Raw genomic sequence first — 25,465 nt, 5'->3', positions numbered from 1 at the left:
TCCCAGGTCGGCACATGGGTTTTCTTTTGAAGTCAAACACAGTATTAAATCTTACCACGGTAATATATATGCGCCGCAGTGCCATCCGTGGCCCCCACCGTTCACACAGCTCCGCCCGGCCCTGATCACCCTATGAACTCCGTGGTTTCCGGGTGCAGGGGCAGGAGCCGACGGAGCGACAGCTGGGGCAGCATTTCAGAGGAAACTGGGAAAGATGCACGAACTTCACCTGCTTTCCGGCTCAGTGCTTAGTGCCGGCTGGGCTCATCGCACCCTGCTTTCATAGCTTGTCTTTCACTCCGCAGTACCCCCACCTTTCCGCCCCGCCTCCCCCGGAGTCAGAGTTTTTCTCATCTGTTACCTCTCCTGTACCGTTTGATTAAGACGCTGTTGAATCCAGCTGCCGCGTCTCGTCTCTGCTTCAGGTCCTCTAGAGATACCGTCAGGGATCATTTGTGTATTTGTGTACGGTGTTTGCCTCCTTCCTGTGTGTGTGTGTGTGTCTGTGGGTTTTGATACCGCCGAGTGTTTGGATAAATTTTATATCTGCATATCTTGGTCGGGGATGCTTGTGTTTTGCCTGCACCAGCAATGTGTCTCAGCAGTTTACATCTCTTTGGAGGATGTTAGCTAACCTCTGTACCACGTCTCTACTCATTAGCCTGTGCTGGTGTGGCCTATTTCTTCTGCCTTGTTCAAGGAGATATCATGTTGCTCTGTGTTACAGTTTTAGCAGCACTTAAAACCCCTGGGAAATGATGTCACCGAGGAAATAGTCCTACTTCCTCTACAGTGGTGTAACTAGCAGGTTAGGGTGTGGCCTTTGGGAAATCCTGTTGAATATTGTTTGAACAGTCTTAGCTCGGAGAATAGATAGTCGAGTTGATACTTGGAAAGGAGATACACCTGGGTCTTATTTCAAAATATCTGTGTCAGGCAGCTGAAAATGCGCACACAACAGAAAAAGGAACTGAATTTAAGACGTGCATATGAATGCCTGTGATGCCACAACAGAATGGAAAGGTTTCTCCTTGTCCATCACACAGTTACATAATGCGAGTTACCATATCCTCCCTTTTCTCCTCAGTTATTGTCACGGCTTTGAAGCACAATGCTCAGTTAGTGCTCAGTGAAGTGGGAGGCCAGGGTTTCTCAGGGGCCGAGGCTTGAACAGCGGAGGGGGGGGGGGGGGCGGCAAGAAGGGCTGTTGCAACTTTTAAAGTCTCATCTTTATGCCTGCCAGCGACTGATGTTCCTCACTCAGCGAGCAAATTGAGTTTGCATGCCTTGATGACTCATTAACATGGCCTTTGCAGCACTTCACCAATGCCCCTGTGCATTCGAACATATTCCATTTTTAATAGTTTTATGTAGAGGAATTGATTCGGTGTAATGTCAGTGGCGGTGCTTTTTTCTCCTTGGCTGATTTTGAACTCTGTTCTGAGCATGTCTGAGTGCTCATTTGTGTTTTCAGTACATGCATGCAGCAGTTAGTCATAGTTCATCGACGCAGAGCCGTGAACATGCTTTATTTATATTTAAATTTATCATCAAAACACTGCAATCGTACAGATCAGTTTACATATACAGTATTTACTTGAGAAAAGCTCATTACATTGATGTGGAATGAATTAAATGGACTGAAAGGCTGCACAAACATCATTTCAACTTTAATGAGCAATTAGGCTTTGCAAAATTATCAGCCCGTAAATTTTTGGAGCCTTTTAAGTTTTATTCTTTTGAGTGCAGATCTCCGTCATGCATGCTCATTTTGTCAAGACGACAGAAACCATTACACAGTAGAGTCAAAAAGTCTGAGACCACGGTTCAGAATAGTTTTATTTTGAATTTGCTTCAAATCTAATACTATTTTTTCATTACAAATTATAATACCAGTTTAACAATTCAAGTGAAAAGTTGGCCTTTTGAATAAGGGTGCATACATTTCAGAGTAGCTGGCATGGACTCCACAAGTTTGTCAAATTGTGCTAGGATAACATGAGTCATCAAGTTTTGTATAAACATGTGAGGAAAATCTCGATAATATCTTAGTATTTGGTATTTCCCCCTTTTGCTTTAATGACAGCATACTCCCGAGCTGGCGTGGACTCCATCAGCAAAACCTGATGCAGGATGATGACCCCAAACACACCTCAAAGCATGCTGGGACAACGTGAGTCATCAGGCTTTGCACAAACTTGTGGAATCCTTACCAGCTCGAGTGCATGCTGCCAGTAAAGCAAAAAGGGGACAAATACTAAGATGATCTGAAATTTATGGACATTTTTTCAAAGATTCAACTATTTACTCAAACTGTTAGAAGTAAGAAAGAAATAGAAGTATTTTAACTGTTTGACTTTTCGACCTTTTATTCTTGAATGGTAAAACAGTGTAAGGGAATGAGTAGTTGTTTGCGGACAGTGTGCATGTTTTGTTCGACAATAGAGCCTTTTATTCCTACGTCATACATTAAAGAAAGAACAGGCCAGCGTGACCGCTGCAGCACCAATCATCGTAAAGTAATAATGAACGGGGATTTCCAGTGCGGATAGAGACGAATGGTCAAATTCGGGAACAAATTACAGGAACAAATTATATTCAATCTGTTTATTGCAGTTGAATTGCTTTGATGTTGGTGCAGTTTCTTTTATTGGAAAGTATGTTTTTACTTATGAATATCCCTTCATTTAATTAGATTTGCATTGAAAGTAGAGTTAAGTGTTGGCTCATTACAATACAACAGGCAGGCAGTCTTGGAGCCTTCAAACAGTCAAGGGAGAAAAGTAATTTCTTCCATTTCATGAAGTTTTAAAATTAAAGTCACAAAGAAATTAACTGCCACTTGTCTCTATGATTAGACACTCACTAACTACATAGACTACTCAGTGGATATTTAAAATGTCTGGATGTATTGTTAAGACCTCACAAATAAGTGAAAATGATCCAGTACTTTGAGTTCTTTTTGAGCGTAAAATAAATAACTGGGACGAGACTCGGAGAGGCTCCACTGTTGTGTCAGCGTATGAAATGGAATTTTCATTGTTGAGCACTAAAAGACGCCAGCCATCACGGCTCACTTTTCACTGCTGCTTTTAAGTCTTAAAACACCCAAAATGATAACCGAGTCCCCCCAGTAGGATACAGTACGCATCACACTTAAGCAGCGAGTGTCGGGATGATAAACCTTCCCGCCTCTGTCGGCAGATTTATTCAGATTTTGGTTGATGGCGTGAGAGGAATTTCACAATATTTACACCGTGTTTTTTGCAAATTGAAAATCATCAGAACAGATTAATTACAGCCAAGTGAGTGAGTGGTGTGTGCATCCAGTCAGGTGTAGAAACGGTTGCTGTTGAAGGAGAAAACTGTCAATCAGCTTACTTTAAATGGTGTCTGTCTCAAGCTAATTCGTTCAAGGTGCTGCCGGAGCTACATGAGTCAAAATCAGTCTGAACTCTATTTCTGTTGCATCGGAAAGATCATGTCAAGTGTTAATTTTGTAACTTCTAATCATGTTTTTTTAATTAAATTAGTAATTTTACTACTGAACCAGTTACGTGGTCAGTGATTGACAGCAATTGAAATACTTGTTTCATCATTTTAAGGAATTCAGCAAGTAAAAAATGGCAAACAGCTGCTCAGATTTTCTGTTTTTCCGTTTTACTCCGTTTTATACCTTTGTAAATTTGATGTCAATGTTGTATTTGTTATTCAGACTAAATAAGCTACTTGAAGATGTCAAGATGTTTTTTACTTTATTGAGTAATCCAAAAAATAATTGATAGCTTCTTTAATAGTGAAAGTAATCGCTACACTTTTTACTAAATTATCTTTCACAGTCGATTTTTTGTGTTTACTGGAATACAGTTTTACAATTTCAGCAGAGTATTTCTGCAGAGTAGGGCATTTTTCTTCCTCCTGTCAATGTGCACATGCTCCCATGCTCACCCATCACATCCTCTCCTTGTCTCTTTCTCCCCCCAGGATACCAGAGGGTCAGGCAGAAGCCGGGTCCCTGGCTGCAGGGAGACTGCGCTCCCTGGAGGACCAGTTAACCATAGCCAAACAGAAGATCCACAGCTTCCAGAAACTCACTGGAGATGGTAAGCAGGTCAGGGCCATCTGAAAGGTTGCAGGGGAAGGATTTGGCACAGAGCTAGGAAATATGAAAGGATTGATTTTGGAGGTGTGTGGGTTGACTATATATGGTACAAAACAAAGTCAAAGGCTCTTGTGAGCTTCCGCCTGCAGCGAGAGTCTCAGTCTAGACCAGCATTAAACCTGCTGCAGCTTAACAGCGATGATGGCAGAGCAGCGGTGTCGGATGGGCAGGGTTATGTGTGTATTTGCCACTCTAAGCAGTGGTCGGGGGGCAGGGAAGCTGTCAAGTGAGTGGGGAAATGTGTGAATGAAGTGGAAACGGTGTGAATGCCCCGATGGCAGAATGGGAGAGAGAGAGAGAGAGGAGAGAAAAGAGACAGACAGAGAGAGAATAAAGAAGGACATGTGAGCGTGGAGGGCAGCATAGGGTCAGCCTTTCCATCTTGCCGCAGGGGAAGAAAAAGCTAAAAATACCCTCCAGCTTTTTTCCACCAAGGGAGGGAGTGAGAAGAGAGGAGAGAGTGTGAGATCGGAAAGAAAAAAAAAAGATTTTTTTCCCTCTCCACCTCTACCTCCACCTCCTTCTCCTGCTCGAGGCTGTCCTTCCCTTTCCACATTTTTTTTTTTTTTTTTTGTTTCTCTCGGCAGAAACCAGAGCAGGCAGCTGTGTTATCCATGTGGGTTACTCCACATTGTTTAGCTCGGGTGGGGTATAGAGTTCCTTCCTGTTGTTAGAACTGTGTGAGAAAAAAAAAACACAGAGAGGAGCCATGAGGCACAAAAACAGTGATCAAGTGCTCCTTAATGAGGTCAAAGCAACACCCAGGGACACGGTATGAAAGAGGAAAATTTTATGTTCCGAAACCTTGCTTTGTGCCGTTAGCCTATTTAGGCTCACATAATCCAACACTGAAACATTCCCAAAGACCTCTTGGCATCTTTTCCGACTGCGTCTCTCCCTGCTGTATTCCCATGGAGGCGCTTTGAAGTTAACGTCATCCATTCATTGTTTTAGATCATACCTGCGTCTCAAATGTCATGCCAGCTGAGTGTCGTTGTTGTGTTTTGTTGTGAGCTCTTGTCCTTTAACCCCCTCTCCCTGCAGGCCCTGGGCCCAATCAGGAGGAGCTGCGGAGGAGGGTGGAGAACGGCGTTAAGGAGTTCTGGTATTTTGTTCGCAGCGAGGTGAAGAAATTGGCCACCGTGGAGCCCAGCGAGAGGCAGAAGTACGCCGACACGCTCCTGCAGGACCTGGGACACCAGGAGAGGTGGGCATGTAGTTGCTTGAACACGTGGGAAATAACCACAAGTGGAAATGTCAGAATGGTTTGAAAGAAGCCATTAAATCCATGGGAAAAACCCAAATAGCCTTGTTATTTTCTCAGGCTATAACACTGTCACCTCCACAAACAAGGTGGAAAAAGACCTGACTGTGGAGTTTGCTGCAGTCTGCCAGTGTTTCCTCCGCTCAATCAAAAGTCATATATGTTAGATGATCAGTTTGGACTAAAATGACCTTAGATGCAAGTGTGTTTTTTAACTTGACATTCAGAACAAAATTAGGGGCAACTCTTGAAATGAAGATCAGTTGTGGAAAATATTAAACATCACTGCAATAATAATACCTCAACAAGTATTGAAACAATTCCTATTAGGTCATACAAACCCTTCTTGTATAGTGGTCTTTGCCTATTTGCTGTCTTTTGTGAAGTAACAAAAGTGTTACTATTTCTCCAAATAACTTATTACCTCCTCCTCCAAGGGAGGTTATGTTTTCACCCGTGTACGTTTGTTGGTTGGTTTGTCAGCAGGATTACACAACAACTACTAAACAGATTTCCACAAAACTCGGATGGAGGACTAGTCTTGGCCAAGAATAGACCCCATTTTGACATTTCAGATAATTTCCTAGGGAATAATGCATAGATCTTGATGAAAAAAAACTGACCTATTGAGATGGCTGATACACTAAAGGGACTGTTAAGCCTTGGCGGAGGTATGTCCTTTACTGAGTGCCTTTCTAGCTAGTATTGAATCTATGGGTTGTTTTTTTTTTTGATAAACACCTTTCCCTCCTTTTGATAATGATTTTAAACATGCAATTTGTAGGAAATGGCTAGAATTGTAAGGTAGATACAAAACTATAGGGGGCAGCGTAACCACTTACTGCTGCTCACTACACTACAGTTAGCTGTAGCTGTTTTTGGCTGTGGCAACTTGATGTCGTTAGCAGGTAGCTCAATTAGCCGGCGAGCTAAGAGGCCCTATTAGCTGATGCAAGTCTGCCTGGACTGCAACCTCAGTTAACGGGGGGAGTCATTGTGGGCAAAGGGGTCAGCTCAACCAGACTCAGCAGCCTGACAATGAACAGAGCTCAACACCTGACTGGGACTGAGCACAGCTTCCAGGGCTGACAGAGAGGTCACTTTGAAGACAGGGGATACAGTCTGGAGGTGATTTGCAGCGGCTCTGACCACGACTATGACTTCAGGGATGAGAAGATGAGGCAGGCAGGGACAAGAGAGGCATGAAGCGACAGACAAGAGAGAGAGAGTTGGGCATCCGCAGCTGGCGGAAACGGTGTTGTAGAGCTGGATTATTTTCAAATCTCACTCTGTGAATTAAGGATTTATTTCTACCAAGCCAGAGGGGATTGTGGAAGGACAAACCAAGACTGTCTTGGTGAGTTTTGTCTCTGTCAAGTTTGAATGACGTGTGTTTTACGATGAGTTAATGAGACAATTAAGCCCTCAGTGAAACCTGGACCGTTGTATTTTTCTGTTCAGTGAGGAAAATAGGTGAATAATATTTCATTTCTTGACATTTAGTGAGTTTATTTTGAGTCCTTGTTAGGCTAAGTGCTACGCTTGATTCAGTAGAAATGTCTGCAACACATCACGTAGATGTTTATTTCATCTTGTAATGAAATTCTTCATGGGTGAAATACAGTCTCCAGTCTCAAGACTATAATTCACCCATTGAGCCCTTCACAAGATGGAATGTGCAGAGTGCACTTGCAGTTTCCAAAGAGCACCTGTATGTGATCACCATGAAGACCCAGCAGCTCTTCCACTCAGCTGTCTTCACAATACGTTGATGTCTGTGATGCACTGTCAACACTGTTGTGTCTTCACATTCTGGAGATCTTGGAAACAGCACTTGCAGTTGTTCCAAGAACAGGGAAACAAAGGTCAAGGGTCATACCCTCGCTGTCATCTGGATGGTTGGCTTCCACACAGTGAATGAAGAAAGGCCCGGTGTCACTTAGCCAAGTGGTTCGTTGTAATCCTGCTGAAGTGGCTTACAGGGCCCATTGTCTTAGTCATTGCTGCCTAAGCAGCTTTCCAACGACTGATTCCTCACCCCGTACACACAGACACACTCATACAGTCACAGACTTTCACATGCATTCACTTTCCTCCTAAACCCCCTAGCTCTTTGTATGTGCTGCAGGCAAAGGCTGAGAGAGCCAGTACAGATAGGGGCAGAGGTGGAAGGAGCAACGAAATGTTTGACTCGAATAAATGCGCTGCCGCCTCATTTAAATTCTGCTCGGGGAGCAGGTAAGGTCCTTGTCTTGAAAAAAAACCTAAGTAAAATAATAATGTGCATTAGCGCATTAAAAAAGTATGCAATTGCTTACCTGCTCTCTCACTGAAAACGATCACTGCATGATGGAGAGCTTTGAGTTTCGCAAAGTTTCATAGACGTAAAATGAAAAGGCGTGAAAGCTCATGGAGATCTGCCGGGAAGCACCGCGGTTCAAAGTTCAAATGTCTGCAACAGGAAATGAAGGCAATTAACACTTCCGTATCTGTGAATGAGTGTCGAGATACTGGTGCCAGTGTATTTTTAACATGTACAGCAGCAAAACAGCACACTGTTTCAGTTATATCAAGTCTCAGTGAAAACAGTTAAATTGAACTAAAATAGCCAAGTTGAGGTTCAAAGTTAAAAGACACTGAGGAACATGGACATTTTCATGACAAGAGGGCAAACTCCATCTGCTGGTGAAGATTATGTGACATGATTTTACCCCATAGGAGAGCTAATAAATGAACCTTGAGCTGAAATTATTTTTAACTGGAGTAATCTAATGATCTTGATCTATTTAAGAAGCAGATTATTAGCTTTTTCAATTAATCATTTAGTCTATAAAATGTCAGCCAAGTTCCCAGAACTCATGGTGACTTTTTTTTAAACATCTTATCTAACCAACTGTTTTCAGATGTTCAGTTTACTGTCACTGAAGAAAAACAGAAAATGTTCACATACACATTGCATACACAGTGTATGTTGTGTAATCCAGAACTGAAAGGTGGAGTCAAAACTCTGCAGACCACTGATTGGTCAGTCAGAACAACCAGAGTCATTGCGTCGTCTGTGCCTTCATTTAAGACTACTGTCCACCGTGGAAATGCAAAACAGATCTTGTGTTTAGGTAAAGCTATCACGGGTGACGTAGGGGTTAAAAGGGTACTAAACCGACAGCACTTTGTTGACAACACAGTGTATAAATCTCCAGACTAGTACCTTTTGTCTTTCCTCCCTTTAGCCCATCTTCCGTCTTACTTGGCCTGGTGATGTGCAGGCTCTAATGTAACTCTGAAACCTTGTAATTGCTCTCCCATTGATGCTGCACCAGTACTCAGAAAAGCTGTGCTCTGCTGCCAAGCCCAGCGGCTGCAGCCTCAGCGTCTGCCGCTTGAGCCAATCAGCAGCACCAGGGAAGCCCGGAAGCTTCACATATGCCCAATACCACACACAATTACATCCACAAAAGAGCACCCCCTCAGTACATAAGGACTTCAGGACTGCACGACTTCGTGGCTGTGTGGAGTTCCCCCGACTTGCTACCAAATCCCCCAGGGCTTGTCTGCTGATTCCTTCTTGTTAAGTTGTACGTCCAGCAAGGTTCGCTTCTCCTTCCCGTAGAGGGTCGGTGATGGCTCCCCGGAGCTCTCCTGGAAGAGAGTTTGACATCCATTCACCGATTGTGGTTCCAGCTTCAAAATGGGACAATGAGTAATGATGCTATTTCGTCATAGAGAAAGACACCATTCACCCTGTCGTGCTGTTGAAATGGGACAGGGTACATAGATCTGTGTTGTGTATGAGTGTCTCTGTGCATGCACTGCTGAATGTGTGCATAAGAACTCTCAGTCACACAGGATGTGACTGATTTGGGTCAAAGAAATGAGTAATAAATTAAGCTTGTATAAGTGTGTGTGTGTTTGTGTGAGAGTGAGAGTGAGATGTGTTTGCATCTGCCCTCAGCCTCATACATCAGAGCTCTTGGGCATGTTTTAAGTGGATGGTCACATAATTTGGCAGTATGTGACACGGACACATATTCTCTGTTGGAGGCACGCAGATGGCAAATTAAATCCAAAAAAAGCTAAACAACCAGAAATATGCTGTTGTCATTACAGCATGACAGAAACAACACATTTTATAATATCGTGAGCGCATGCTGAACCATGATAATGTTTAACACACAGTATACTGTCAACATATGCTGTCCGGTAAATGACTTTACCCGAGGCGCCACATAATGCTGTCGGAGTTTTCTGCAGAAGAGGGGGTTGCCTTCAAAATCTGCCTGCTGGCGTACACAAATCACATGATTCATATGAGTTTTGTTGAGGAAAATATCCATGCAGAGTTTATTCAAAGTTCATTTATTTGATGTGAGGATATGAAGAGGAGTGAGACAGGCATCCTATCTGGGAAAAATAAGGTCACAGACGAGATATGCAAGCATGTCAAGTCAATTTTATTTTTGTATCGCAGAATCACAGCAAAAGTTATCTGATGACACTTTCCAATTAGAGCAGGTCTAGACCATACTCTTTAATTAACAGAGACCCAACATTCCCTCATGAGCAAGCATTTGTGGCGACAGTGGCGACAGTGGTGAGGAGAAACAGCCTTATAACAGGCAAGAATGGTACAGTTATAGATATACAGTAGGGTCAAATAGTCTTGGACCACCAATCAAAATAATTCTTTTTTGCATTTGTTTCGCATGTAAATAAATCAAATTATACAAGTTTAATCTTTAAAAATTTCCATGAATTTCAGAATATACAGCACTCAAGCTGGACTCCACAAGTTTGTGCAAACCCTGATGCCTTGACTTTATAATACTGCAGGATATTGACCGCAAGTAGTTTGAGTAAATTGTAGAATATCTTAGTATTTGCATGTCCCCCTTTTGATTTAATGGCAGCATGCACTTGAGCTGGTATGGGCTCCACAAGTTTGTGCAGAACCTGATCATTCACGTTATCCCAGCATGATTTGACAGTGTTCCACAAAGCTTTCTCAGTTTTTAAATACCCTCATAAATGTTCAGTGGGGATGAGGTCAGGTGACTGTGGAGGAAAGTCCATGTCAGCCAGGACTCATTGGTCTTCTTTGGTCTTCAAGACATTCTTTAAAGCTTTGAGGTCTATTTGGAGCCATTGTCCTGCTGCAGTATAGAATCAAGTCATTAGGTTTTGCACAAACTTGTGGAGTCCATGCCAGCTCGAGTGCATTAAAGTAAATGGGGGGCATATTGAAAACTCAGATATTCTGAAAATGATTACTTTATATACCTTTTTGCTTTAATGGCAGCATCCACTCAAGCCTGTATGGACTCCACAAGTTTGTGCCAAACCTGATGACTCCCACATGGCGTGCCAAACTTGAGTCAATGTCAGCTCAAGTGCATGCTATCATTAAAGCAAAAGGGCGTACTAATGCAACACAGAAGTATCTTGACTAGTGGTGTCAGACTGTTTGACCTTACTGTACAAAATATTCACTTCGTCAAGATTATGTTGACCTAACTCGTCTGCATTTTTAAGTAGGAGTGGCAATATTGATTTAAATTGTATATGTACTTTAAAATTTCTGGTATTGGTGCTGTACATTTTCTTTTGGCAGTTAAAAAGGTTAAAAGCTGAGGCAAAAAAAGAGGTAGGAGTGTTTCTGGTGAATTAGAAAATGGAAAAAAATCTGTTACAGTCCTGTGTCAGGTTAATGCAAAACTTCTGTAAAATCAATATTGCCATAAAGCAGCCCTGCTTATTGATTTACAACAGCCTCAATGGTCTAGTACAACCACAGATGAAAGAACGTTGGATCCAATCTTAAATGTACCCCTGGAAAACCAACCTGAACCCAACATGTATAAATGAGTTCTCCGATGCGATCCCATCCGAAGGCCTGAGGATAAGCAGGTTCGATCCAAAATCCAGTTGACCGGAACAGACCCAGACAAACACCAATGCTGGCAGCAGTAACGCGCTTTATGTGTTTACAAGCAGCTGTGGTCAAAAATTCCAGTGACAAGTCCTTTTTCTCTGCTTTTCACATTTACGCACTCCATCTCAAATCAAAAAACACATTTTTCTTGCGCCATGCTTACGACGCGCCACATGATTAGAGCCGAGTTCACTCTGATCCACACGATTTATTGTCACAGAGACCTGCGGCAATACAAGTTCTAATTGACTTTACTGAATCCAAACGCAGTATTTGAAATCTGTATGTATACATTTTCCGTTTGTGATCGTGTGGCTGTAAACCTGTCGATATGTTCTTTGTTTTCTGATCTGGCGGACACACAAATTGACAGCTAAGATCAATGTAGTAAATACAGTGTGACGTTTCTCTGGTTTCCCAACAAGTTGCCCTTTTAATTGCATCATGACCACGAATGTGTTACTGAGTCCTTGCCACACACTGAATGACACCATTGGGAATAAAATGCAAGACATGATAGAGTTGTTGATGTCTTAGTTGAGGACATGAGGTCACATGTTTCGTCATCTACTCGGGCAGTCCCTTATATGTTTATACTCTTTAAAACCTTGCAGCTTAATGACTGTCCTACATATTATCATTGTTAATGAAAGAAAAAGAGAAGTGTCTGTCCTGAAAATGGGGTGTTATGTTTGATTGCAATGTATGAGAGGTTATTAAAGGAATCACCCTAATGCCGATGGAAAGTCAGGTGAAGTTTTATAGTTCACAAAACTTTTATGGAGCTTCACAGCAAAACGGCATTGCAGCATTGCCTTAAACAGGTGAAGTAGACGGGGACGTTGGCTTTAAAAAAGAGTGTAAATATTGTCTTTTTAAATCAATTTAAGATCCCAGGGCTTTCGCCAGAGGAGCTGTATGGAGCTGTTTAATGCTTTTTTTGTTTTGTTTGTTTTGCTGTGAAGCACCAGAAATGTTTTGTGGACTATAAACCTTCACCCAACTTTCAGTTGGCCTGAGGGTGAGTACACAATGACTGAATTTCCATTTTTGGTTGAAATAATCTTGCAAATCTGAACCTATGAAAGATGTAGTTTGGGTATTTGATAATGTGACATGGCTCACTCAACATCTTGAGATTACGCTGCCAGTTGTACACTGTATTGCAAACCTTAAAAAAGCACAAACTGCCCAAAAGAGGTGGTAGCAATCAGTGTCTCTGTTCAGCTTTAATAATTAAAGTGTTGTAATGTGTCTGTGCCTGCAGGTCCATCATGACAAACTTGTACTACCTCAGCCAGGCGGACGGAGTGGGCGAGTGGAGAATGAAGGAAGCTAAAGACCTGTCGGATCTGGTCCAGAACAGAATCACCTACCTACAGGTATCTACAGACACACCTGCTGCTTCGCCAACTGGCCATCTACTGCCTCTCTCATTCATACACTCACAAATAGACTCATACACACACCCACAAAGACGTAGTAAACATTTTTGCGGATGTTTCCATCACGCGTGCAAAAGCGCATATGCGTTTTTCACGACATCTTTCACACTTGCTTGTCTCATTTGCACCATCCATAACTGTCAGAATCAGTTTCCACGAGGAGCAGGTGAGGAATGTGATAGCAGGCTGTTTCAGCAGTTGGATCTGTCGGGCAGGATTCTTGTTGCTTGTCACCATTTTAGTGACACACATGCATGCGCCACAGACGAACATGCTGACTTGCAGAATGACAGATCGGCACACATGCGGTATTGCAAAAAGCGTCTACGCGGGATAAGGACAGACAGAAACACGAATGTACTCGGGCTTAGATAGATTCACATATGCTTACAGTTCAACACACACACACACACACACAACCTGAGAGCAATGACACATCCGCTCACCCGCAGCCGCCCCGCTCTCCTTCCCCAGCTCTGGTGCTGCCGGGTTCTGGGTGGGGCGGTGCGCCACGGCACCGGGCCCTGCAGCATTAATGAGCCGGTGTGTTTGATGAAGAGGACCCAGTCAGTCTGGCTGGGCGGAGACAGCACCACTAACAGCTGCTGTCACCACCGCTGAGGGATCACACCGCTCCACCAGCTGCCATCACTAATTCATCACACACACACAGAGTCGTGCACAGATGGATTCACCCACACCTACGCAAGCAATTGGCGCATACACGCTCAGCCACAAGATGGATGCAAAGAGATGCCCTGTGTGTGTGTGTGTGTGTGTGTGTGTGTGTGTGTGTGTGTGTGTGTGTGTGTGTGTGTGTGTGTGTGTGTGTGTGTGTGTGTGTGTGTGTGTGTGTGTGTGTGTGTTGCTATCTCCCTCACTCATATTCACACGTCTATATGTACACACACAGACCGACGTCTCCCTCCTATCCTGCTGTCTGTGTGCCACCCGCACCAGCCTCTCCCTTCATTCCTGGTTTAACTAACTCCATCTCCGCGTCTGCTCCATCTGTCCACTCACAACATTGAGTGAACATGGCCGCCTTCTACAGATGGATTTCTGTTGGACATGCTTTCATCTATTTCTGCACCGTGAGCCTTTATATAGTGGTGTTAATTGGCAACGAGCGAGATGATGGTTTTGACGTTTTTGGCATTTTTGCAGCGCATCTCAGGGGATCATTGTCACTCAACAGGTGTGTCCAGTCTGTTAGTTACATAGCTTCAAGTAGCTATAGTCAGTGGTTTTATATTAACAAGAGAGCACATGACTGCGTGTATGTGAAGGACGTTGCTTATAGTCGTGAACAGTGTTGTGCAGGTTCACACTTTACGAGAGTAAGTTCAAAGTTCGGTTCACAGAGATTACAGTGAACTCATTCAAGTTAATATTTTATCATTTTTATCACAGACATTTCCGAAAAACATAATTCCACAAATTTGTTACAAATGTTCGCTTAGGCTCAAAAATGAACTGATTACATCTTGGTGGCAAAAGGTCAGAGATCAAGGTCACTGTGACCCCACAAAACATACTTTTGGCCATAACTCAAGAATTCATCCCGAATAAATTTGACACACAAATGTCTGATTGGATAAAATTATGACATTTTATATCCAAAAGGTCAAAGGTAAAATGCACTGTGACATCATAATGTTATGAAAAAAATGTTCTAGTCATTACTCAACGCCGCCGCTCAGGAGCAGCAACTTGACTGATATACAACTGTGATTTTAGTTAATTTTGAAGCTCACAGCCACAAAAAATTTACTAATTCCCGTTCATCTCGTCTATATTCTTCTGTATTATTTCTTGCAGTGTACTGTAGCACTACCACCCAACCTGGCCATCTGGGATCCACAATGTAATATACTATAGCAAAATATGTTGTGTACAACAAAGAAAATATCCCTTGAAAGCTGCATGTTAATGACTTAACATTATTTTTGGCTGGAAGGATACCATCGTGCTAATGAGGGCTCTGGCGCGATCGTATCCCTACGAGCAGCTTTGTAATCCAGCCTCAACTGCAGTATCTTTTTGGAGACGCTGTAAAATAAATCCATAATGATAAATCCAACACCGAATTCTTTGCTTCTAGTTGCAAACAGATATGTTCAGTTCACCGTTCACCAAAAATATGAGCACATTCATGCACGACACTGGTCATGAACCGATAGCGATTTATCAAATGACTCCATTCTAGGGAGCTTTAAACATCTTTCAGCTTGTTGGTTTTCCGGCTTCAACTTTACTGGTTCCGTGTCACCGCTCTCATTGCTCTCAAAAGCTTAAAAGCTGGCTCGTCACTACCTGCAAATCACCGAACAGCAGACAAATTGAAAAGTTAGGAAATAGTGGCGCATTTAGCGCTTAATGAGCCAGATATTTCCCCAGAAGTTGGGGACCAAAAAGAGCTAAGAGGAGACTGAGTATTGGTTTGAAATGTGACAGGTGGACAGAAACACAACTCTGTATTACTACTAATGTTGCTCCGTATCTGCTGGATGCATAGAAAAGAAAACTGCCGTATCGCTTGACAGCAGAGCCAGAGAAATATGAAGTAAGTGAACTCATCACATCGCATTGTTTTAATATTGAAGACTAAAGAAGACAGGCACCCTTGTGGTCTTAAGCAGTCATATTGAACCTGTGATCAAGTGCATTGCACTGGCTTTTGTTTACCACAGCTCGTCTACTGAGTAAATGCCTTCTTTTCTATGAATCTCTTGTGTGTGGGTTCACAACTTGAATCCTGTGGCAGGAAAGGCAAACTCAGCAAGTGACAATGAAATAGAGGCGTTTACAGAATGCAACCATTAAATAGGATATTGCTGAGAAACATTGCCCACAGTAAACAGTATAAAATGGGGTTTGATGTAATAAAACTCACAATGAAATGATCAAATCTTTAACTTCCTCTTGCTCGGATTCTCTCTTGAGGTAGAGCTCGTTGACACTTCAGTTAGTGTAGATGTTAATCTTCACGCTAACTACTCTCTTTAATTGACGCACTGTTGCATAAAAGGTGTCACGACCTGTCCATGAGGAAAAACTACAAAGACCTTGATGGAGCGGGATATACTGTAAATCTGCTGGCACCAGAGATAAGCAAAACAGACATTTACCTCCACAACACCTCTCTTTAGATTTCCTAAAGTGTTCACAGCTTCCTTTCATCTTCCTCTACAGTTTTTGAATGTGGGCACCACAGTGGATAATTACCTGAGCCTTACTTTCGATTCCTCATATCCAGTTGATGTCTGCCATATTCTCTACATAAACAATATCACAGTGGTCTCTCTGAACTGAATCACTCTGCAACTGCCTGTCTATGTTGCACACTCCAAAAGAACACCATTTAAACAGGCACTTAACCTACAGTACAGAGCGGTACTCAGAGGCTGCCTTTGTGCACGCATCTGCCGTCATTATCCTTGAACCGAGTCTCTCAGCGCTTCGGAGTCATTCCAGCCTCGTCATTATCAAGCCGGCATCCAATGGTGGCCTGCCCGCCACATGGCTAACGCCGCTCATTGATCTCATGCAGACATTGTGTGCTGACACGCCAAGCTCTGTCGAAAGGCTTCACGCGTGTTCTTTCGTCAGGACGCCGCTGTAGATTGTTAGTACAGTGAGTTTGCTCACAGCAATCGGGCTAGTAATGAACCGGCAGCCTGTAACTTAGAGGAAATACCTCCGTGGCTTGTCCTGTCAGCTCGATGGCTGCTGTCTTCACGCTATTGAACAGTTGTGGTGGTAATCAGTTTTCAGCACCTAAAAGGCGCCCGTCCTCTCCTCTCTCCTTTCATTTTTTTCGTTATTTCCTCTCCTTGCCCCTCTTTTCTATTGCCTCCTGTCTTCTTTCTCATTTCATCTCCACTCGTGTTTTCTTATCCTCTCATCTCTTTTCCCCTTCGCTTCCCTCTCCTCCTCCTCCTCCCCTCTCTTCCTCTTCCTCTCCTGCTAGTGTGTGATAGGCAGCGTTAGCCGGTGGGTGCCGTGCGGCCTGATTACTGTGAACCATCCACAGCTGCAGCAGCCTAATGAGGAAAACACTCCCATCAGCCGGTAATTGCTGTTTAGGAAGCTGGTTGGCACGAGCGTTGCGGAGTCGCTCAAACCGGCTGCCGAGCGAATCACAAACCGCCCGGCGACTCATCGACAACACAGCATGTGTCACTCTGTTGGTTTCCACTTTTTTTTCCTTTCTTTTATGCTGAAAAGAGAAATCCTTGTTTCTTCTCCAGTGCCTCTCATTTGGTATTCTAACCCTCAGACTTGATATTGAAGCTAATTTATGAGAGGAGGGAGGGGGATCAGAGAGAAAGGGGTACGAGGAAGAAAGAGTGAAAGAAAATAGGAGGGGGAGAGATTGAGGGGAAAGGGTGAAAACGACAGGGAAAAGGACAAAAAGCAAAAAAAGAAATGTGGCAGTGACAAGTGAGGGAATAAGAGAATGCAAGAACAAGAGAGATTAAGGAGGACGAGATGTTACAGGATAAGGCTGGTTATATTCTACAATTTCCTTATTGTCAACAAATCCCAGGGAAACACCAGACCCACTAGTTTGTCCATCTTTGAATACTTTGTCTTCCGCCTCGCATTGGCACTCCACACTGGTTCTGGGCTGGTGCTAGTGCTGTTTCCGAGTTGATTCGATCTTTTAAGAACCAGTTTGCTTTTCCACAGGCATGAGAGCCACCGTCAGAGTCACATCATTCAGTCACTGCATACGTCTCCAATTTCCCAGCATTGCTTGGAACAAATACGGCAGATTACGTCAACCCTTAATAAGCGTTGCTCCTGGCTTTGCATGCCTACATTGGCATCCAAACATGAAAGGGGTAACTGAGGACTTGATTCTTTACAAATCTGGTCACAATTACATCATTTCTTCATATTTAGAAAAAAGAAAAAAACAGCTAAAGTAGTTTATTTGCTGGGTACTGTATTCAGACACATTAATATGTGCTAGTGCAGTGTTTCCCATTAATTACCTTGACTGTAGTGGCCAGACACAGTCTTATTTGTCCCACCACAGTTTTAAAGATTCTCATACCATGAAAGATCTCTAACAGTTTGCGCCGTTGCTTTAGCAAACTATCTTTCAGGAGTCAAACAAGTCAGTCAAGCACCAGGGCAGTGCTGTCGATTTTTCTCAAGTCTGTCATTGCTAACCTAGCTGGTGAAGTTCCTCGGTTTGTGTTTTATTTGCAAGCCACTTCCAGCAGTGTTCTGTGACTTTGTGCCAGACAAACTTGAGACTGAAGTACAGCGTGCGTTATTTATTACATTTGATAAATGCAACTGGGTTTATGAACTGCAGCAGCAGAGATAAAGCTTGAGACATTCAACTTGAAAATGTGCAAAAAAAAAAAAAATTCCATGGGCCCCTAGAGGGTCTGAGGTCCACCCTCCATAGCCTCAGGAAATCCTGTGGGAAACACTGCTAGTAAATATTTACAACGTATTTGTTTTTCACTCAAAATGAACTACAGTGCCCATATTCAAAGTATTGAAGAGACGTGTCAGCCAGTTCAACAATGTGACTACTTGTGTTTTCAATAGTGGTGAAAAGGTGCTGTATTAGGCTTTGACTCCACAGAGAATACGTGCGACTATAAAGTATGATATAACCATTTTTGTTATTTGAACAATAAGAGAGTAAGAAGTAGAAGATAAAAAGAGATGGAAAAGATAGTGAAAGAGGAATTTGCAAGGTTATCACAGAGAACAAGAGTAAGAGAAAAAGAAAGTGGCAGGAGAAGAGAAAAAGCCGAAGCGAGAAACAGACTGAACAGGTGTAAAATTAGACTGAAGTGGAGTATGAGACAGACAGGCGAAGGGAACAAAGAAAACAATATGAGCCATGTGTTATTACAAGTCAGAGAGCGGGGCTTTGAGAGATACAAGACGAAGGTCAAGCAATAAAAAATGTTGAAACATTCCTTCCTCTCCTCTTCCTAGAACCCCCCAGACTGCAGTAAGGCGAGAAAGCTGGTGTGTAACATCAATAAGGGCTGTGGTTATGGCTGCCAGCTCCACCATGTCGTCTACTGCTTCATGATTGCTTATGGCACCCAGCGCACGCTCATCCTGGAGTCTCACAACTGGCGTTACGCCCCCGGCGGCTGGGAGACAGTCTTCCTGCCCGTCAGTAACACCTGCACCGACCGCTCTGGAGCCACCACTGGACACTGGTCAGGTAGGTACACAAATACAAACACCTGCATCATGAGCTACACACAGTTGTAGTTGGTTGCTTAAAAATTCAAATAACCCTCGCTTTTTTTATTTTGACTATCCCAGCTAAAAGATAGGGTCTGCCAGACCTCTCATTTGTGCTGCTGCAGCGAAAACGAAGTGCAAACTCCCTGGCTAAGCAGGACTATGCAATCCCTGTTAAAGCACTTTGGCAGCCAATATCGCAGCAGCAGGTTATTGTTCAAAGGTTTTATTGCCAAGAAATCCTGCGACTTGATTTCAGTAAACAACCGGCTCCTCTGACCTACAGTAAGATTCTGCTTGTAATGTCCGATGTGGACCGAGATTGCAGAAGTGTTGTTTATTATTTCTTGACTCAAGCTCCTCGCGCAGTTTTTATTCGTCAGTTCGTGTACACTGAGAATCTCTTTCATCGTAGTCTATCCTTGACCACAGACTTGAATTCCAGCAATTATAGCAAATGCATCTTAACTGAGGAAAGCAGCTTATGTTTATCTGTTGCAGCCGCTGGTTGTTTCACAGACTGACTGAGGGCCTTACATTTTCACATTGAAAGCTTGTCTCATGCAATGTAAACATTTCCCTGATGCAAACCCACTTTGACATCAATATTTAATCTAGCGTTGATGTGAAAATTGTACTTTTCTAACCACATGTTAGTCAAAGTCTACTCAATCTGACAACCCCATCAGCATAGGTCCACTTTTCTACTCTTGAAGCAAGTGCTGTATATGAATCAAATATTTAATTTTTATTTTCCATAAGAATTTTAAATATCAGTGGAGACCCCAAAGGAGTGTAAACATGCAGGGTCTTGGCTTTTAATTGGCTTTCAAACTGAACTTCCTTGTACATATTTCATGGACTTAGCAGTACCTACAGCCTTGTGTTTGCCGGAGGGCTATTGTTGGTCTGTTAGTTAGGCCGTTTTCCATTCTTAAGCCAGCAAAGCAGTTTAGCCCTGAGCCATTTTTCAAGCAATGCCGTTTAGCTCCGCCCTGTTAGTCAAGCATTGTAGTTTAGCTTCTAACCAATAGACAAACAATACAGTTCATCTCCCACTCGTTTGTCAAGCAGTGCAGTTCAGCTCCGAACCGTGAGTCGAGCAATAATTTATCCCGCAGCTTACACTATGTTCTGCCTTATATTTTAAAATCCTTCCCAGGACTTGTTTCAACTTTTATCTCCTCATTCATACTTTAAGACAGAAACAGAATTTTAGTTTAGTGTCAGCTTTTCATCATTCAGCAAATGTTATCAGGACAACTTGCTAAACTAAGTGGCAGTGTACGTAGGGAAACATCGTACCTGCAAAACATCAGCATGTTAACATTTTCATTTTGAGCGTTGTAGCATGCTTATGCTAGCATTAAAGCACAGCTGTGCCTGGCTGTGGGTTATTTTTCTCTTTATTTATGGCTGTTATTAGAATTCTGTGCCAGTCGTGGACTGTCTATAATGAAAACCATACTAGGGCATACGGTGGTTCATAATGTATACCTGGTACCAGAATACCTTGGAGTGAAGATCGATGTGCTTGTTTGGGGGAAATGGATCTCCCTACGACTGCAAAGGTGGCAGATTCATTATGAATGAGATTGTGTAGAGGCTCGAATCGAAGTTTAGATTTTTAATATGATTAATGGATATTCCTTCAGTATAAGTGTGTTTGCCTGTGCTAAGCTGACAAAACCAAAGCATTTGTAAATGAAGACCATTGATGATTGAGGTTTTACTGTGAGACTGTGCCTGCCTCTCCCTCTCCCTCGCTATCAATTTCTTTCTCATTGCTTTCTTGTTCTCGTCGCTGCATCCTTTCAGCTCTTCATTTTTCTCCTATCGCTTCATTTGACTCGTGCTCTCCTGGGCTCTCCCTCCTTATCTTCTGCTCTCCCAGTGCCTTTCTTCTCTTATTCTCCTGCCTTTCATGTGTCCTTTTCCACTATCTAATGTCTGTCTCTGGTGTCTGTCTTCGAAACCGCCTCCTATAGATCCATATATATGCCGTCTGCCTGCTCACAGCCTACAGCCAACTCGCTGCAAACGCCACCCCCCTCCTCAGGCCAGTTTAGCAGTCTGAATTCTCTTCCTTATAAAGTTTTGCCATTTGCAGCAGCAGTATGTTCTGTTGACCAAGCCAGCTAACTAGCTTGGCATAGCTAATGTAAGCCTGTTGGGTACTTGGTTATGCCTGTGTTCATGCCTGTTGTGTTAACAGTGCAGGAAAGAACATTCCTTGGGGCACTGGACCACAACGGGCTGCTAAATCCTTGAATTAATAACTAGATATACATTGAATATCTCATTAATTAGGTGGACTGTTTGCCCATGCCAGTACAATTACAATGTTTATATGTAGTGAATACTGATTTCCAGAATACTTGAAATGGTGCCAGTGCACCTACATTTACAAATATGATGTTCTAGCAAAACATGGCCTCTTCTTTTATGGTTCACGACTGTTTGTTTCCTACCATGTCAGCTACTTCACATGATAAGGTTTTTATCTTTTTGTGTTTATGTGGAAAATTGGCTTTGTTATTTTATTTAGCAGCCCTACTGGATTCCACCTTTCCTCATTTATCTTTACATGGTTATCCCACTTTCTGTTAAGTGCTTCCCCTAGGATATGAGACATTTATAGACAAGAGAGAGGATGCTTGGTATATCCATCTGTGACAGGGAAGTTCTATCAGGAAAACATATAGCTTGGGGGAGGGAAATCAAAGATAGCGATGAAGTCATTATGGGATCTGCTGAGTTTCTTCCCGCAAATGGGAAATGGGGAGAACAAAACAAGGGAAGCTTTGTGTCGGAAAATAGAATTGGGAGGATAAAATTAGTTGTGTGGGGATTTTTACAGGAAGTTAAAGTAAAGAAAGTAAGTAAAAAAAATGCATATATTATATTAAATTATCCCCCGATGGCCTGTGTGAGAGTGGCCCTCTTTTCATACTGGCTTTTGAAGTTTTCAATACTGGTGCTGAGACAATACCCAAATTTCAGTTCTGATGCCAAAACAATGGGTTTTTTTATGGCTTAGCTTGAAAATATAAAAATGCTTTTCTGCCAGACATTTTTTCGAATTTGAATGTGCTATATTTAAGAATTTTGGTCGAACAGCCAACTAAATATGGCACAATTTTTATCAAGATTATGGATTATTCCCTGAAAAATTAAGGAAAATGTCGAAAAATGTCCTATCTCGTGATGTCAAAGAAAGTGAGAAAAAATTCCTGGCTCCGTCCCTTTATCCAGATCTGCACCAAAAGTTAACACGGTCTATCCTCCATCCTCTATCCAAATTTAATGGAAATCTGTTCAGTAGTTTTTGTGTAATCCTGCTGACAAACCAACCAACCAATTAAAGGACACTGGCGAAAACAAAACGTCCTTGGTGGTGGTAGTAAAATGCAAACTAAAGTTGGCAAAATATTGGTTTTATTTAGGGATCTAATAATATTTTTGTATTGACCCACCTGTCTCTCAGGATTGGATCCTGGATATGAATGCAGATGCCCCTGATCCCTTCATTGAGAAATACTGTACAAACGTGTTTTTCTACAAACCAAAATTCTTCAATATTCTCTGAACACGAGCAGTTGTACAAAAACTTTTAATTACACTCAACCACTATAAATCTGGACGGACATTCAGCGCCAGCTTTTAGTTCGAGATGATTTTAGCTTCTTGGCGCTTCAGCCGCACTTCTGTCAGTTCTTAAAGAAAGTAATGAGTTTTAAATAACCGACCCTCCCGTCTGTTTAACCCACTGGTGCATGTTGCTGTTTTACTACAACTTTTATGTTCAATGGACAGCATGCGAGAGCTTAGCGCCATCTCACAGGCCGGGTATAACAGACTAAATTCTGAACACACAAAGGGGAAACCAGTCTTCTTGTGGAACAATGGTTCGTTGATCAAAGAGCTAATTTGCCAAAGAGAGTGTATTCCTTTGAGGTTTTCTGTAGAGATATTACTGCCTTATGAGAGAGTCTGAGAGCAGCAGGAGAAACATAATGTTCCCTGCCATGTAAAGGCTGGAACAAGAGTTCTCCAAGTTCATAAACTGAGTCTCAAATGTATTATGAATGGAGAGGCTCCGTATTTTCTGTCTGGTTGGTGTCACTCTTGCTTCTCCGGTTTCATAGCTGTGTTAATCTTATGAAATATTTATTAGGCTCGGTATACATCATAGGTTTAAAATACAGTGTAGGAATTCTGCGTCAGTGGCAGTGCAGGCCTGTGTGATTCAAGTCATGATGCATACAGAAAATCTATGCAGAGGCTTTGGAGTTGTGATGAAATTTAGAAGAGCTTTGTGATCTAATTAAGTAGCTGTGGGAGGAAGACATACTGCATATCTGTACATTTCGTGCCAAGAAGTGCAGGCCTCAAAATATGCCCATTCCCCCTTATGTGAATCATGCCAATGCTGTTATATAAGCAAAGACAGGCCTGGGAATATTTTTTCTGTTCAATATTTAATGCTTATACCAATTTATATTCAGTTCATGCCCAGGCAAACACGCACACAAATTGAAGCCTCTGTTTCTGTCCTTGTTTTTAACGTGTTTTTTTTATGTACCCTTTCTGTGAAAGGCCATTTTTAATGAGTCATTATGCCATTTATTTGGAAGTGTGTCGTGGATGTGTTTGCAGCCGTATTAGGGCCTGTCTCTGGCAGTTAGAGAAGCCACTTTAGCCTGACAGAGCACAGGCCTCCAACTTGTTTTTACGTAAATCAGGGGTTTACACACGCACACACACGGACAAAAAAAAACTCTCCTCGGGTTTTAAGACTGAAAGAGAGTGAAGGTTTTGTCTGCCAGGCATATCCCTTCTGGTGAGATGAGATTAACTGGGGCTGTGTGTGTGTGTGGGTGTGTGTGTGTGCTTGTGTGTGCATTCTTTTCATTGCTGTTTTATTTGAACCCCCGTTAGTTCTCACCGTTAGATTGATCACCCAGCTGTTCACAAGACCTGTGCATGTTCATCCGTTTTCTCTGGGTTGGTACACGCGTGTTTGCCGGCTTGTATGCTTTCCACCTTTGTTGACACGTGCAGGTGTGCATCATACACATGAGTGTGTCTTTGTGTACGGACAGTTGGCCTTGATGTTTAGTGGTGGGCTGGCAGTGCACGGGGGGCTTTCTGCTGCCCAGAGAGGTGACCTTCGTAATCAGCCATGCTCAACCTTCTGCCCAGGGCCTCTGCCAAGCAGGACTCAGCCTGAAGGGGCCAGTGCCAGACTGACCAGCAGCCACCCCACCCCCCACCCCCACCCCCAGTCCCTCCAATCCAGGTCCTTGCATCAGCCCCTGGCCCAACACAGCCTTGATAGAAAGGAGCTTACCTTGGCCTTTAAGCAAGGACATGCAAAGAGCAGCTGTCAATCACAAAAGCTGGACTCACCGAGGTTGGAGCGGTTTGGATTCACGCTGGAAACAGAACAGGAATGGATATAATGGGGCTGAGCAATAATGCTGAAATATCTCACAACGTAATATTTTTTTATTTCTCACAGAGTATCGCGCACAGACAGCCTACAGATGATTATCAGTTTTGTCAGTTGTATGACAGAACCGACAGATTTTACTGAAGGCTACGCTAAAACTTGCTGATGTCTTCAAACTCCTTTTACTTAACAAAAGAGGAAAGAATAAAAGCTGTAATGTGTCTTTCCTGAACAGGTGCATCTGATTTCCTTCAGAACTCAAATGAGGCACTGGCTTTCTAAATCCTACAGACAGTTTACTCACATGAGGTTTGAACCAGTCGAGTCAGTTTACTGTGTACATCGCCAAATATCACAAATTTACTTCAGAGAGCTAATTTATTTATTTGTTTGTTTGTGTGGACAGTGCACAGCTTTTCCGTGTGCCAGAGTTAGCTTTATGCTAATTTACATCTGTAGTCTCCAGACAGGAGGCAGAGATAGCGTCTCTGTGAAGAAAATAAACACAGTAGTATAAAAACACTGGAACAAGACAAAGAACTTTTGTTGGACACAACATTGGGAATATGAAAAGTGTATTTCTCCTGTTTACCTCGCAATGGTCATAACAAGCGCTGAACAATATATTGGGGAAAAAACTGACATTAATTTAGATTTTCTGTGATAACTTGAATAGCTCAATAGAGGCTATGCACACAGTGTGACAGTAGGCAGACGTCGCCATGGTTCCAATGACTTTGTGGCAGAAAGACTACCCAGTGGCAACTTTGTTAATATTTATCAAGTGCTGCAATCTGAACATTTAGCTTGAATGCTGCGAAAACGCAAAAAAAACCCACATGTAAATGTGAAAGAGCTGAGTTGAGTTAATCTGCACACATTGTGATGTCGATTCACAACGAAGGATTCATTAATTATTAAAGATTAACCATTTTCCACAGTTGACAGTCCTGTCTCAGGGTGTTATAAACCACTG

General features: G+C 42.6%; 1 protein-coding gene across 2 annotated transcripts in view; it reads left to right on the top strand.

Moving 5' to 3' along the window:
* The window catches only part of fut8b (fucosyltransferase 8b (alpha (1,6) fucosyltransferase)), a 93,698-nt gene that overhangs the window by 53,542 nt on the left and 14,691 nt on the right, over positions 1 to 25,465 (top strand). The window contains exons 3-7 of one of the 2 annotated variants that reach the window (XM_084377285.1): positions 2,087 to 2,173; positions 3,985 to 4,103; positions 5,207 to 5,369; positions 12,623 to 12,737; positions 18,774 to 19,011. In XM_084377285.1, coding sequence (XP_084233411.1) covers positions 2,087 to 2,173; positions 3,985 to 4,103; positions 5,207 to 5,369; positions 12,623 to 12,737; positions 18,774 to 19,011 — 722 coding nt within the window. The remainder of the gene's footprint in view (positions 1 to 2,086; positions 2,174 to 3,984; positions 4,104 to 5,206; positions 5,370 to 12,622; positions 12,738 to 18,773; positions 19,012 to 25,465) is intronic. The other variant, XM_084377286.1, reaches the window with a different exon arrangement.

Source organism: Pagrus pagrus (assembly GCF_965226575.1).
Source record: "Pagrus pagrus genome assembly, chromosome: 16".
NCBI lineage: Eukaryota > Metazoa > Chordata > Actinopteri > Spariformes > Sparidae > Pagrus > Pagrus pagrus.
The sequence above is the reverse complement of the archived record's forward strand: the minus strand, read 5'-3'. Positions and strand labels throughout refer to the sequence as shown.